The sequence below is a fragment of the Alexandromys fortis genome, unplaced genomic scaffold (assembly GCF_014885135.2).
Source record: "Alexandromys fortis isolate MF-2015 unplaced genomic scaffold, M_Fortis_MF-2015_v1.1 scaffold_303, whole genome shotgun sequence".
Classification (NCBI taxonomy): Eukaryota; Metazoa; Chordata; class Mammalia; order Rodentia; family Cricetidae; genus Alexandromys; species Alexandromys fortis.
This window is the reverse complement of record NW_026068181.1, coordinates 554511-570933: the sequence shown is the minus strand read 5'-3', so window position 1 is coordinate 570933 and position 16423 is coordinate 554511. Positions and strand designations below refer to the sequence as shown.

General features: G+C 43.7%; 3 protein-coding genes across 4 annotated transcripts in view; 2 read left to right on the top strand and 1 right to left on the bottom strand.

Annotated features, from left to right (window-relative positions):
* The window catches only part of LOC126492637 (tripartite motif-containing protein 30A-like), a 399822-nt gene that overhangs the window by 158023 nt on the left and 225376 nt on the right, over positions 1–16423 (top strand). The window lies entirely within an intron of this gene.
* Positions 1–16423, top strand: part of LOC126492642 (tripartite motif-containing protein 30A-like) — a 361486-nt gene that overhangs the window by 157960 nt on the left and 187103 nt on the right. The gene's annotated exons all lie outside the window — the stretch shown is intronic.
* Positions 4454–14827, bottom strand: LOC126492643 (olfactomedin-4-like). The gene is made up of 6 exons (XM_050129186.1): positions 14762–14827; positions 12737–12889; positions 11782–12006; positions 11433–11598; positions 10911–11070; positions 4454–5132 (listed from the first exon to the last, which is right to left on the bottom strand). Exons 1-6 carry the CDS (start codon positions 14825–14827, stop codon positions 4454–4456), a joined length of 1449 nt encoding a protein of 482 aa, XP_049985143.1.

Here is a 16423-nt window from a genome sequence, read left to right as displayed (position 1 = left end):
AGGTCACCTGCTCTCACACCTACAGGCCTAGCTCATCTATCCACCCTCACCAACAGAGTCAGCACTAGTGTGTTGCCCAGGCAAGGTGCCATGCCCACGCTCCTGTGTGCTGCAGCTGGTGAGGGGCAGGAACAGTCCTCCCTCCCACTCTCGTGACCTCAAGGCCGGGTCTCCCTCCCACCACAGGTGGCAAGAGGGGAGGAGGGGACCCAGCTCTCTCTCCCACTTCACCTTATGGTAGGTGAAGGGTGGGGCCAGATCTCCCACAAACCTTTGCAGTTCCAGATCACTGGCACCTCCTGTCAACTGGGTCAGCTTTACTGTGCTACCCTGGCCAGGTGCACAGCCTGCTCTCCTGAGTGATGCACCAGTGAGGGGCAGGATCAGCTCTCTCACTCTCCTGACCCCAGAACCAGATTTTCCTGCTTGCTTAGGTGGTGAGGGATGAGGAACAAGGGGTAAGTGGAGTCTTTCTCCCTTACCCATGCCACAGACTGTGGGGCTAGCTCTCCAACTCTCAACCAGCTTACCTGTAACCAGGCCAGTACGGAAATATCTTCTGTACTTCCCTGAAGAGATGCGAGGCCCACTCTCTTGAGTGCTACAGTTGGTAAGGAGCAGAGTTAACTTTGGGCAGCCTCATCCTACCTGCATTCACTGGTAACAGGAGCCATGGATGTCAACACAGACTATGACAGCAACACAGGCCCAGAAGACACCTCGGTGACAGTACAGACTACTCAGGGCCACATGGCCCTGGCAGAGGCTCAGCGCTCAGACACCAAAAGGGCCCTCGGTGGTGACCCAGGCCCTTGATGTCAGTGTAGCTTTTAGTGGCACTGTGGGCCATAGACATCAATACAGACCCCAACCATGGGTGGACCATGGACCGAGACATAGACCTTGGCAGCAGCCTGGGTCCTCGCAGTCTGGCCCAACTGAAGATATTCATGGCCTGCTCACTGCCTTGTGACCCCAAGTGGGTGAGTGCCATTACGATGAGCAAGCGTGGGGTGGAGAAACGGGAGAGGGGCAGAATGGTTAGTGTGCTATGGTAAGAGGCAGTTCTGAAGAAGCCAGGGCAGCAGGGAATGGCTCAAGTTGGGCTACTTGTTACCAGGACCAGGGTGATATCTGGGTCTGGGCTACTGCCTAGGGCTATATCTAGGTCCTTAATCCTAACATAGCTGATGTCTATGACCCATGTTGTCACCAAGGCCACAGGGATGCCTAAAGTCTGGGCCACCACCCGTGGCCATGCTGCCCTTGGGTCATGTTAATCTGAGTGGCCATGCTGCCCCCAGAAAACACAATGACATTCAGATCAGGTCTGGTCACACACCTGACTGAGTCCATGACAGGGTGCAAAGGCTATGCTGACACCAGAACCAGAACAATCTGAAAGGCCTGTGCCATCCAGGGCCATGGTGATATGTGGGCCAGTGTAGGGCTATGTCTGGGTCCATGGCACTACCACAGCCAGGGCCTAGGTTGATAGCCATGGCTCCTGATACCACCAAAGGCCACACAAATACTCAGGGTTTGTGCCATCCCCTGGGGTTAGATGGGGATCTGAGGGGCCTGTTGCAGCTAGGGTTATGCAGAGATGAGTCATAAGGTGCCATGGTAACATCCAGGCCCAGGCTGTTGCTGAGGACCAAAAATGGGTCCATAGCCCTACTTAGCAGGATCTGCATTGATGTCTGTGGCCCAAGGTGCCACCAAAGGTCACTCAGATGCCAGGGTTCTAGTATGCATCCCAGGGCAATGTTGGTATCCCAGGGCCTTGCTGCCACCAAGGCCATGCCAATCTGAGTGTCCTGCACTTGATGCCTGGTGTCATTCAGGCCAGGACTGCTACTGAGGGTCATGTCTGGATCCATGTTCCTGCTACAGCTGGAGTCTGTGATGATGCCCATGGCCTCCATCACCACAGGGTGTGGTAGGAACCTTGAGTGTTGAAATCAAAGGGCCGTGTTGGGCCCACTCTGCCCATCACTGACCCTGGGATAGCTGGTCCTGCCCCTTGCTGGACACTGCAGCAGGAAAACTTGTCCTGACCTCTCCCATTGGAGAGCTAACTCTCTACTATATTCATGAGAGAGCTGACCAAGCCCGACCCCTCACCATGGGTGTAGGAGGGCTGGCCCCTGGAATGTGTCAAAGAGAGCTGGCTCCACCTCTCTCCCCACAAGGGTGGTCACAAGTGGGCTGGACTGACCAGCTCAGTTAGCACGCAGACCCACATCCTGGGCCTTGGGTCCTATGGAACAATAAATGCTGGATCTCCATGATTCGGGGCAACAACAGAATATCTGAGATGAGTTTCAGTGATGGTGGTGTGCCGGAGGCCTTGAACCAGACCAATGACTCATAGTAATGAACATTTTGAGAGTGGGGCTGATTGGACCAAAGGGTATACTGTGTGACATGATGCAGGTGCTGATAACACTAGGATGAATGAAGAGGTGATGGACAGATGGAAGAGCAAGGTGGGTTGTTTATTTGCTTTGTTTTCAATAAACTTTGGGGGGTTCTTTTAGGGGGACATGCTGCAGGGGTGAAGGGCAGATCTGGAGGCAATGTATGATGAGCAAGATTGGGAATTAGGATGTGAAATTCAAAAAAATAATGTTTAAAAAAACAAAGAAAAAAAGAGAGAGAGAAAGAGAAAGAAAGGGAAGGAGGGAGGGAAATGAAACAAAAGTGAAAATTTTATGTGAAAAGGAAACCACATTTTCCTCTGAGGCCCAGACTGTGGAATTCTAGACTTAAGTGAGAATGTTCCCCTATAGTAGGTAAAGATTATTTTCTTCTCTGAGAATTAGGGGTAGGACTGGTCATCAAGGCTTTCTTTAAGAAAACCCAAAATAGAGGTGAAAAGGCTGCTCTTTACAGCACACTTTTTATTCATATAATTTACAAGTGGCTTGGTCCCTATGCCATCACGACAGACTTTCTAAACTGATTGATTTCAAGATTTTTGCTCAGTCTTAAGTGAAAACAACAGAGATGTTGCGGGAGGTCTTTCCGCCCCTCCAACCAATAGCTGCTGTGATACCAGCCCATTGGGGCGTGGTCTCACTCCCTTTAAAAAAGCGGCTATTTCCTCTGCTCGCTCTCTTCTCTTACTGCTCCGCTGGAGATGAGACTCCCTTCCTGGTTGCGCAGATGGCTGTTGTCTGGGATTGTGATCTGTAAGTTTTTTCCCCTTTAAATAAATACCACCCTATTAATCATAACTCCAAACTGGTGTTGCCTTGTTCGTGACTTACGCCTTCACAGAGAGGGCAGGTATCTCTAGACCAATCGATAGCAGGGAAAGTGTGTTTTTTTTTTTACAGGAAACGGTTTCTGACAAGATTCTCAGAACCCCAGCTTCTAGGAGCTAGCATTTGATTGTTTTTCTTAGAAAGCTCATGAATTATTAGTGGCTATGTTAAGATATTTACATAAATATATAAATGTAGACTCATTACATTTACAAATTGAAAGCACAAATGTTCCAAAATTCATGTTTGTGAATATACACTCAAATACAGTGCATGTGTCCTCTATGGCCAGGACAGCTTGGGAATCTGTGTTTATACAGCTGCCTAGAGAGAGGATCACTGTGTGGACAGATGAGGAACACAGGGAGAATTTAAACCCACACCTCAGCACATTGAACAGGGGAAGGAAAGGACAAACACATGCTAGGAGACTTCCTGCAATTATACCAAGAAGTTTTTATTGGGAATGTCTCGATCCACAGTCCCAACCATATCTCATGCTACTTATCCTGACTAATTTAGTAGCTGACTTCCTAGAACAGGGTCAAGTGTGGTTGAGGGTAGTGAAGAACGTATCTTCTTCTTCTCTGCAGAACCCTTTGGTGGTGTGGAAGTATGACGGGAACTTCTGTACCCCACTCTCGATACCAGCGCCCATGGGTCACTGGAATCAGATGGACTTAGCTCTACCCTTAGAATGAAAGATCACATGATCCTAGAATTCCAGTAACTGTCCTGCTAAGTTTAAAAGCATGATGCCCAAATATCAGAAAAGGGCAACATTTCTCTAGCTAATTTTTTTGGTTATTTTTTAATGCTAAGGATTGAATGATGAGTTCTCCTCCCACCCCACTGTGCTAAGCATTGAATGTAGAACCTGATGCATGCTAAACACTTAATTCAGCACTCAGTTACCTTTCCAAACCCTCTCTAGGTAAGACTGTATTTTTTTCTTAATCGAATCATTGCAGGCCATTCTTAGCACCTTAATGTGTTGATTGAGATATTGATTACATACAGAACTAAATATAATCACTGTACTTCAATCATTTAGGTAGGTAATTGTTAAGAGAGGTGTCTTTCTAGAGGTGAGGAAGACAAAGTATTTTTATGAGTACTCTGATCAGTCACAGAGTCTCTGGCCTGGAGGGTTTGTTGGATCTGATAGGATTGATTGGAGCTTAAGCCCCAGAAGGCCTTTTAATGGGAGAGCTTGGCAGCCTTTCCTTTACTGTCAGAAAGGTGAGATCGTAATTTATTAAGAATCCATCATTGTAAACATAGAGCTTGTGGTCCCAAGGACAATAATTGATGCCTTGCAGTGTTTCCAACATCTTGTCTAACAGGATGCTGAGTCGGTGTTCCTGACTGGTGGCCGTGTCATAAGCATAAAAGATCTCCTCTTGATGTGTGCTTAGTGAGCGTAAAGCATAGAGCACCCCGCAGGCCATGAAGGCCCCTGAAAGAGAAGGCTTGTACTGGCTAGTATACCAGGTCTGCTCAACTTCTAGGGTGCTGTCATTGAGACGACTTATTACCAGGTTACCCTTGCTCTCTTCTGTGGCATAGAGCACCCACAGCCCCTTCTCGTCACCGGCAAAATCTAAGGTAGTCCAAGGCACAGCAGCATAGGAGAAGCGGTTGTTGTAGGTGGCACCAGGCAATGGACGTCGCAGCACCAGGGTGTTGGAAGAAAGGTCCACCTTGGCCATGTCTCCTGTGCCATAGTAGTTAAAGTACATGAAGTTCTTGTAGACGGTGTTGCCGCTGCCATCACCATAGCCCATCTTCCACTGCTCATAGTGTTTCAGAACCACCAGGTCACCATAGGATTTGTATAGCCTGTAGTAATCAAAGTACCTAGGCCAAGAACCCCACACAGTAGAACCATTAAGTGACAGCAGCAATAAGTACTAAAGAACTATGAAAATGATAATGGGACATCTGGAACACAACCCCTATAATCAAGCCCAGGGAACACAACAGAAGTGGGGGTGGAAAGATTAAGTGTAACAGCCAAAGGACCCTGAGCAGTGCTGTGTCTTCTAGACATGGTAGGAATGTCACACCCATGAGCTCACAATAATATGGTGACCTACATAAGACCTTCACTAGATCAATAAACATCTCAGCATAGATGTGGGAAATGTTTAGGAGGTCTTAGCCCTAGGTGGAGAGTTACAAGCACTTCACAGCTGTTTGGAGGGAAGGAGCATCTGTTTTCCTCCTATTTGCCCATGCCCTTGTGGTCAGTCCAACACATGTGTACATGTGGGAAACACTACCTGGACTCAGACTGTGTGAGTGTGTAAGTGTGTGTGTGATAGTATGAGAGTGTGTGTGAGTATGTCTGAATGTATGTTTATGTATGCATGTGTGTCTGTGTGTGTGTAATTACAGAAGAGAGTGTGTATGAGTGTGTGTGTGTGTGAGTATGTGTAATTATAGAAGAAAGTGTGTTAGTGTGTATGTATGTGTGTGTAATTACAGAAGAAGAGGACACAAATTTTAAGGGGCAATATGGGGGTGAGTCAGGGAGGGAGGATGAGCATCATGAAAATACATTGTCCTTTGCTATGAAATTCTCACACACACACGAAAAAATAGAACTGGGGAAGCAATTTAGAGTAGCGACTTTGGGGTCAAATGGTATTTTCATTCCATCTTCTACATATTGTATACTATGTTGAAATAAATAACCATTTTGAAAAGCAACAGCTACAGTGTCTGCTGGCCAGTGGACAGGTCTGCCAGACAGAAACTTAGCAGAGAAATAAGGGAACTAACAGATTTTGTAACTCAAATGAACTTAATAGATATTTTTAGAACATTATACCTGAATACAAAATAATATGCCTTCTCAGCACCTCATGAGACATTCTCTAAAATTTACCACATAATCAGTAACAAAGCATATCAATAGATATGAAAAAATTGGAATAACCCCCTGTATCTTATTGGATCACTATCATATGTTAGAATATAACAATAGCACTAAGTGCAGAAAGCCTACAAACTCATAGAAACTGAACAATGCTCAACTTAACCACAACTGGGTCAAGGAAGAAATAAGAAAGAAATTAAATCTTTCTAGAATTCAATGAAAATGAATGTACAACATACCCAAACTTATGGCACATTCTGAAAGCAGGGCAAAGAAACTAATATAAAAGCAGAGAGAATATGCAAATTAACAAAATTAGAAATGAGAAGGGGGACATAACAAGAGACACAGAGGAAATCCAGAGAATCATCAGGTCATACTTCAAAAGCCTGAACTCCATAAAACTGAAAACTCTAAAAGAAATTGACAATTTTCTGGATAGGTACCACATACCAAAATTAATTCAAGACCAGATAAACAATTTAACTAGACCTATAACCCCTAAGGAAATAGAAGCAGTCATTTAAAGTTTCCCAACAACAACAACAACAACAAAAAGCAAGCCAGGGCCAGATTGCTTCAGTGCAGAATTCTGACAAAATTTCAAAGAGCTATTATCAATATTTCTCAAATTATTCCACACAATAGAAATGGAAGGAACATTCCCAAACTTCATGAGGCTACAGTTACCCTGATACTCAAGCCACAAAAAGATTCAACAAAGAAAGAGAATTTCAGACCAATTTCCCTTATGAACATTGATGCAAAAATGCTCAGTAATATACTGGCAACATAAATCCAAGAACACATTAAAAAAAAAAAACAAAAACCAATCATTCACCATTGTCAAGTAGGCTTCATCCCAGAAATGCAGGGAGGGCTCAACATATGAAAATTTGTCAATGTAATCTACCATATAAACAAACTGAAAGAAAAAAAAAAACCCACATGATTATCTCATTTGGTACTGAAAAAGTTTTACACAAAATCCAATACCCCATCATGATGAAGGTCTTGGAGAGATCAGGGATATAAGGAAAATACATAAACATAATAAAGACAATTTACTGCAAGCCAACAATCAACATCAAACTAAATGAAGAGAAACTCAAAGCAATCCAATAAAATCAGAAACAAAACTGTCCACTCTCCATATCTATTCAGTATAACACTCAGAATTCTAGCCAAAGCAATAAGCAACAAAAGGAGATAAATGGGATACAAATTGGAAATGAAGAAATTTAATTTTTGCTATTTGCCGAAGATATGATAGTACCCATTAGCGACCTCAAAAATTCTAACAGTAAACACCTAAAATTGATAATTACCTTCAGTAACTTGATGGGATACAAGACTAACTAAAAAAAAAATCACCTTCCTATAAAAAATGATAAATGGGGTGAAAAAAGTCAGAGAAATATCACCCTTTACAATAGTCACAAGTAATAAAGAATACCTTGGGGCAACTCTAACCAAACAAGGGAAAGACCTGATGACAAGAACTTCATCTCTTTGAGGAAAGAAATTGAAGACAATATCACAAAATGGAACTATCTCCCACACTCTTGAATAGGTTGTAACAACATAGTAAAAATGTCCATGTTGCCAAAAGCAATCTACAGATTCAGTGCAATCCCTATCAAAATCCTAACACAATTCTTCACAGACCTCGAACTATAATAATAAAAACAGCTTGATATTTGCATACAAAGAAACATGTGGATCAATTGAATCAAATTGAGGCCTCTGACACTAATCCACACACCTGTGAACACCTGATTTTTGACAAAGATGCAAAATTGTACAATGGAAAAAAAGAAAGCAGCCTCAACAAATGGTGCTGGCTTAACCGAATGATGGCATGTAGAAGAGTGCAAATAAGTTAATGTCTAGCAGCGTGCACAGAGCTCAAGTCCAAGTAAACTAAAGACTTCAACGAAAATTTAGTTACACTGAACCTCATATAAGAGAAACTGGGTGAGTTCCCGATAGAACATCCCATTGTCTTAGTATGTGGGTGCACCCCCGCCATCCTGAGTTCCTTGCTCTTGCTCTCTCTCCTTCTGTTCCTGATTTGGACATTGGGGCTGATGAGGAGGGGGACTTGATTGGGGAGGGGGACTTGGCTGGGGGGAGGGGGAGGGAAATGGGAGGCAGTGGCGGGGAGGAGGCAGAAATTGTTAATAAATAAATATAAAAAAGAAAAAAAAGAGAGAGAAACTGGGAAATCGCCTTGAATGCATTGGCACAGGAGACCACTTCCTTAATATAACACCAGTAGCACAGACACTGAGAACAACAATTAAAAAATGGGACCTCTCGAAACTGAGAAGCTTCCATAGGGCAAAGGATATAGTAAATAAAATGACAGCATACTGAATGGGAAAAGATTTTCAACAACCCCACATCTGACAGAGGACTGATCTCCAAATATATAAAGAACTCAAGAAACTAGACATCAAACTCCTAAATAACTCAATTTAAAAATAGGGTACAGAACTAAGCTGAGAATTCTCAACAGAAGAAACTCAAATGGCCAAAAGACATTGAAGGAATTGCTCAACATCCTTAATCATTAGGGTAATGCACATCAAAATGACTCAGAGATACCATCTCACACCTGTCCGAATGACTTAGATAAAAACACTGATGAGAGCTTAAGCTGGAGAGGATGTGGAGTAAGGGGAACACTCCTTCACTGCAGGTGGGAGTACAGACTATACAGTCACTAAGGAAATCAGTATGGCAGTTTTTCAGAAAATTGTGAATCAATCTCCCTCAAGATGCAGCAATACCTCTCTTGAGCCAAAGTATGCTCAATCATACCCCAAGAACACTTTCTCTAATATGTTCATAGCAGCATTATTCATAACAGCCAGAACCTGGAAGCAACCTAGATGCCCCTCAGCCAAAAAATGATTGAAGAAAATGTGATACATTTACACAATGAAGTATTACTCATTTCCTAGGAAGATGAAATAGGTAAGATCTCCTGGGTAACCTGGAGGGAAGGGGAAGGAGTGGGGGATGAGAATAAGAGGGAACAGGTGGGTCGAGTTGGGGGAGAGACAGAGAAGGAGAACAATGAAAGAGATGTCTTGATAGAGGGAGCCAATTTGAGGTTAGGGAGAAACCTATTACTAGAGAAATTACCAGGAATCTACAAAGATGACCACAGTTAAGACTCCTTGCAAAAAAAATTGATCACCAAAACAAATAATGCAATAAAAAAATGGAGTACAGTGCTAAACAGAGAACTCTCAACAGAGGAATTTAAAAGACACTTAAAGAAATGCTAAACATCTTTAGCCATCAGAGAAATGCAAATCAAAACAATTCTGAGATTCCATCTTACAACAGAAAGAATACCCAAGATCAAAAACACTGATGACAACTTACGCCGGACAGGTTGTGGGGTAAAGGGAGCACTCCTGCATTGCTGGGGGTACAACCCTTTGGATAACAGTATGGTGATTTCTCAGAAAATTAGAAAAAAACCTTCCTCAATACCCAGCAATACCACTTTTGGGTACATATGCAAAAGATGCTCAATCATACCACAAGGACATGTGCTCAATTATGTTCATAGGAACATTGTTTCTCATAGCCAGAACCTGAAAACAACCTAAATGCCCCTTGACTAAAGATTGGATAAGGAAAATGCGATACATTTACACAATGGAGTACTACACAGCAGAAAAAAAACAATGACATCTTGACTTTTGCAGGCAAATAGATTGAGCTAGAAAACACCATTTTGATTGAGGTAACGCAGACCCAGAAAGACAATTATCATATGTACTCACTCATAAATGGTTTTTAAACATAAAGCAAAGAAAACCAGTCTACAAATCACAATCCCAGAGAATTATACAGACAACAGTGAGTACCCTAAGAGAGACATACATGGATCTAATCTACATGGAAAATAGAAAAAGACAAGATCTCCTGAGTAAACCTGGAGCATGGGGACCTTGGGGGAGGATTGAAAGGGAGAAGAGAGAGGCAGGGAAGGGAGCAGAGAAAAATGTAGAGCTCAATAAAAATAAATTAAAATGAATTATTAAAAGAAGACTCCTTGCAATGGTAAAGAGGTTGCCTGAACTGGCCTTCCTCAGTAATAAGATTGATAACTATCCTAATTGTCATCATAGGACCTTCATCTAGTAAGTGATGAAAAGATATGCAGAGATCCACAGCCAAGCCCTAGGCCTAGCTCCTGGAGTCCAGTCAAAAAGAGGAAGGAGGGATAATATCAGCAAAGGGGTCAAGATCATGATGGGGAAAAAACCACAGAGACAGCTGACCTGAGCTAGTGGGAGCTCATGGACTCTGAATTGACAGCTGGGAAACCTGCATGGGACCAAAGCAGGCCCTCTGAAATTGGGTGACAGTTGTGTGGCTTGGTCTGTTTATGTGTCCCCTGGCAGTAAGATCAGAATTTATCCCTAATGCATGAACTGGCTATTGGAGCCCATTCCTTATGGTGGGTTACATTGCTCAGTCCTGATGTAGTGGGGGAGGGGCTTAATCCTGCCTCAAATTGGTCTGCTGGGATTTTTTGACCCATAGGATCTCTGAGGAGTGAATGGGGTGTGTTGGGGAAGGAGAGACAACTGTGGTTGTTATGTAAAATGAATAAAAATCTTTTAAAAAAAGCATCAGTGCTAGAGCTACTAAGAGGCCAGTCAGGACCAGGCTAAAGTACATATGGGATGGACCCAGGCACATAAAGTTTGTCATCCAGGACTCACCTGCCATCAGCACGCAGGGGAGACACCCAGTAAAGGGCAGAAACTGGGTTGGGTGCTGAGTCTCGGCCCCAGGCACCTACTTTGTATGATAAACCCCTCCAGTTGAGCTTCAGCACAATGGGTCTGCTCACTTTCTGTAGGCCTCCATGAGTGCAGGAACCTGCAGGGCAGCGCAAGCGAGATATGAGCTAGCTACAAAGCATATAACCCACAGATGCAGAGGATGGAGTGTAATCAGTACATGTGTGCTTGAGAACATGCTCATGCAACTGCATGCATAATCATATGAACAGACTGATTTTGCATGGATAGAGATGAATGCATTGCCTGGCTATTAGATGTATAAATAGCTGCATATGTGGATAAGATACCAGTCTTGGTACAATCAGAAAACTGAAGACTTATTCCTTATCAAGACCTTTACTGGCCTCCCTATCGTCCCTAAGACAATCTGTAGCAATCACGCATTTGGCCCAGTAAATAGAGAAACAAAATCTTGGGGAACTCAGTCTGTGAACTCACCCGGAGCCAGGGGTGGATTAGGGAATCTGGAAGACTGTTCTTGTTCCTTCTCCCTCTCACACTCACTTAGTCGGCCCTCAAGGACGTCCACCTCCTCTTGGAGAGCACGAAAGCTTCGGAAGTCAGCGTCAGCCAGAACCTTCAGGCTCAGACTCGCATTGGTGACCTGAGGGAACGAGATCCCAGGAATGTGGATCACAGGGTGTCCTCAAGCTCAACTGGTACTCTCGATTTTCTGGGTTCAGCATCTTTTCTAGAAAGTGGAAGTGTCTATGATAGCTAACCAGGTAACAAAGGAGGCTGTGAGAAGAAGTGAGGTAAGGGGGAGCACTTTGATTCATCTACACACCTGGTTCCGAAGTTGGTGGAGGAGCTCCGGGGCCCCGCTGACACCTGCCTTGACCTGAAGCTGGGCTATCAACTCCTGTGCACCTTCCAGTTCTAGGCGTAGCAGGTTGAAGGCTGGGTTGTCATATTGGGACCCAGTGACATGAGGATTCCTGGACTCCAGCATGTGACTCATTTCCAAAGTCTGACTGTCTTTCTCTTCAGTGGTAGGCACATACTCCTTGGCCTGTGCATGAAGGACAAATATATTGTTCCTCCAAATGTCAAGGAGCCTGAATCTTTTCATCCATTTACATCCACCTTCGGTCTTTCACTTTATTTAACAGTAGTAATAACCCAACTTCCTACCTGAGGTCACTGAGGTCCCTGTTTTTATGAAGGAAAAAAATACCACCTATACTATTCATAGAACCTTTAGAACCACCCACCCCTTAGGACTAGCACAAAAGATGAACAATAACAGTTTCCAGTCTGGCCATATATCATGAAGCTTCCCCGGGAGTTCAGCAAGTAAGGTTTGCTAGACCATTAGCAACACTGGACTACAGATATAGTATTTCACTCCCTTGCCCTTCTTATAGGCTCAGTGCCAAGCTTTCCAGACCAACCCTTCCACGTGGCACCTCTAGTTCAGTTCATTATGGCAAATATGCTCTTTGATCCTCCACATTGATCATCCTGCGTTCAACACTTTGATTAGACTATATGTATGTCTGTGTTTCCCCCGTCTTGTTTTTCAATGGATCTACAATGACTATTTTATCTATCAATGTAAGAAGCTCCTATAAACATCATAAGCCATGCTTTACTATGGGAACCATTAAGAATAGGACCAAATTTCCCTTTCTTCCTTAGGTTTGATCTCAAATCCAGGGAATCATTGCCATGGAGTCATGGCTAAACTGAAGTCGGTAAAAGATGGTCTTGCAACTGCCCCATCTCCAGCACTCACTCACCCTGGACAGCTGTTGTTCGTATTTGCCAATGAGATCCTGTAGTGTATTCTGTAGCTGTTCCAGCTGCTGCAGGAATATCGAGTTGTTGGGCAGATGGACCACACACTGGAAAGTGCCACTTTCATCCGTGGAATTGAATGCACTTCTCACCAACTGCAAAATCAGGGTCAAAGGCACACTGAGGGCAACGAAGCACACTGGATCATTATAGGCTATTTGCAAAAGCAAGTCAGGAAAAGAGGCCAGTCCTGCTCTGGGGTGGTGGGGAACACTATGAATCTTACTGACTGCTGAGGGATTCCTGTGTTGGGAGTTTGAGTTACTTTAATTTGCCAGCAATGAAGCTTCAGTCCTCTCCTAACTTCCATTAGTTGACCACTCACTCTCACCCTGAATCATGTATGGAGTGCACGTAGTGATATTTCATTTGCATTTTAATAGATAAAGCTTGCCTTAAAATCAGAGAGTAAAACAGGTGCACTTTTCAGCCTTACAGACCAGGCTGGCTTTGAACTCTTTACAGGCAGTGGTGGTGAGGGCCTTTAATTCCAGCACTCAGAATCTGTGTCAGTTCAAGGCCAGCCTGGTCTGTAGGGCTGATCAGTGGGGCTGTTTTACTCTCTGGTCTTCAGGCAAGCTTCACTTTTTAAAATACAAATGAAATATCTCCACTATAAGTGCAGATAAGTGCAGGTATCTACAGTCCACAATTGCTTTATCTGGCTTTCAGAAAAAACACTGAGGCAGGCTTAAGGAGCTTCAGTTGTCAACAAAGACCTCTACAACCCCTACAACAAAGATCTCTACATCAGCCTCTCCTGAAAAAAGCATGTAGAGAGAATTCATAATCATCAAGAGAAGCAGAAGGAGGAGTCCACATCTGGATCCAGAGCTAACACTCACAATAACATAGCATGAGGTGAGTGGGGATCCAGGAATTGCAGTTGAAAAACACAAGGGTCTGAGATGAAAAGAATCTTATAAAATCATGTAACTAATAATTAACAAGACTGGGAACTTCTCCAAAGTTAGGTATTTATTCCAAATCTTATGCTCTTATGTCAGAGGCATCTACACATCTCTAAACTATGATGTAATGGGTCAACATAAGCCTGAAGGTGAAGGCAGAAAGCGCTCTCTTGTCTCAGTGAACCAGAACACGAGTGGTTCAACTCTAAGGCTAAGAGACACATAAGTTGAATTCTTCTTACCCTTGCATACCATGGCGTGCTCACAACCAGTTCAAATCCACTGATTCTAGAGCTACATTTTCTATTTCCCCTCATATTATATATGTAATCTCTCTGTGTCCCAGTACCTTCACATGGGTAGTAATAGAAACTGTGGCATTTTCCCTATTGTTTTACTTCAAGGTTGGTAAATAGATGGACAGAGAGACAGACGGATAGATAATATAGACAGGTAGAGAGAGCACTTGAGATAGTTCCTGCCTGCTTAGAGTCACTTAGATGTGGTACTATAGTTCATTAATTCTTTCTCCATTTCAGTTTGAAGCTGAATAAGCTGGCACTATCTTAGAATTTCCTTCTAAATTTTAGACTATGTTCATGGTACCAACTGGGGTTTATATATGGTTCCTGTACTTCTCTGAGAAGCTTTACCACCCCTGTATGTTTTTGAGCTCTAATACCCATTGCTTACACTGGCTATGTCTTCAACCTAATAAGGCCACTTAATCTATAATGTCCTGGGCTGACCATCCTATCCTCACCACCAATATCTTTATCACAGGAAGAGTATATGCATGTGGTGGTAAAAAGCAAGGACTTGTAACATCAGAATATACAGTTCTCCCCCTCTTCTCTCTCTCCCCCTCCTCTCTTATGCCCATATTATCCAACAGATATCTAATAAACAAAATGGCATCCCATCCATCATTATCTCTCCTCCAGTTTTCTCTATCTTGACTCTTGCCACAGACCTAGGAATAAGAACGGAAAAAAGCGGCCAGCCCAAAACATAGAACTATCTCTCATACATGATACCTTCACCCTTTACCTGTACCTGAGGCTGTCCTGGAAGTGCCAGGAGCATCAGAAAAGAGGCCAAAAGAGCTAGGTCGGAGTGCATCTCGGACCAGCTGTAGGTATGGGCTAAGTCCCTAGACTACTCTGAGCTTTTATCTCCATTGCCAATGAATAGTCTCAGTAGGAGGGGACAAAGATTTCAACATCCAAAAAGCTATGCTATCTGTAGGGTCTTGAAGGTGGGAAAGGGGGTCATAAAAAACTGGCAACTTCAAACATGGGTGGAAGTGTATTTCCTCTATGAAAACAGGGTTGTCCCCCTCAATCCACCCCAAACAGAGATCTGTTCCTGCCCTGCCAGGCCCTCCTACACAAATAGATTAAAGCAAACCTGAGAAATCTGGAGGACCTTGGGATGGGTCTCTTTCAAAGGGGATTATGGTATTTTCCTCAATTTTCAGGAAGGGAGGAAGGCTCTAGAAGGAAATGCAACCTAACCTGTTCAACCTAAGGGCAGAAGCCATTTACTTAACCACTTAATCATGTCCCTTGGAAAGAGGCCAAAGTGTGCCCCTGGGGGAAAATGGAAACATCACTGCACTATTTTGCCCTGGTACACACCTTCCCTGATCTTTAGCAAGCTGCCCCCTCCACTCTCCTGGGTACTCTAATCATTTCCACTCTACTCCCCTCCAAATGCTCCCCTGGTCTCCCTAATCCAAATGCCCCCAGCCTCTGCTGTCTGCACTAAGAAGCCTCCATGCCACCAGCAGCAGGAGGCTATCAGGCCTCAAGTTCTCTGGCCTCTCAAGCAGATATTCCTATGGAGAAGGACGAGTTTGGTTCCTAAGACCAGGAAAAGAAAATCACAGCTCAGGGCTCTCTCTTTTGGCTATCCAAAATCTCTCCTGCCCTTTCTTTGTCCTCAGCCATCTTACTGGAGTACCTATTTCTCAAGCAATGTGGACAATCATTTGGTCATGTGCCTCGGAGATGCTACATTTTCAAGAAAGGTTGCCGTGAAGGGCTTATCATTCCACTTTTATTGAGAAGGTTGCTATCTACAGCTACTAGTTATGACTTCTGTTGCTTCCCTACTTCTCACAGTGCCCCTAAATCCAGACACTGCAGCACTTAGTACCAAGGCCCTTGACTATTCAGTCATCCTTTGAGAACCTGCCTGTGCTGTACACCTGTTTTAACAAGGCGCATGAAATCTCCCACTTCCAATTCTAGAAAGACTTCAAGAGCTGTGGTATATATAATTCTGGGGAATTGCATTACTTTGCAATATAGGAAAATCTGAATAAGGACATATTTTATCTTGGTTGACATTCTGCACTCAAAACCAACATACGTAAGGTACTTTCTACATTAAGTCCTGTATTTTCATCTGGGAATCACAGAGGTTGACAAGACAACCTCTGGTTATCTTGGGAGTTTATTTGAAAACCAAATGTGCACATGATATGAAAGCATCTGGAATCAGGGTTCAAATGGGTGTCACTAGCTCTGTGTTTCATGGGAGAACAGATGGAAGGAAGGCTGAGTAGGAGAATAGCCAGGGCAATGAGCATAAGACTGAGCAGTAGCCTTTCCCGCATCTTAGCAACTATATCTAGCAAATGACACACTGTAAAAAGCAGGAACTTCCTCAGACTCTTATCCGAAATAGAAACCCTCTCATGGATGCACTTGC

Coding starts and splice junctions, on each gene's coding strand:
- LOC126492643 (XM_050129186.1), bottom strand. CDS start 14,827: ATGCACTCCGACCTAGCTCTTTTGGCCTCTTTTCTGATGCTCCTGGCA. Junction 12,007..12,736: donor ACGAACAACAGCTGTCCAGG/GTGAGTGAGTGC, acceptor CTTCATGCACAG/GCCAAGGAGTATGTGCCTAC. Junction 11,599..11,781: donor TCCACCAACTTCGGAACCAG/GTGTGTAGATGA, acceptor TCGTTCCCTCAG/GTCACCAATGCGAGTCTGAG.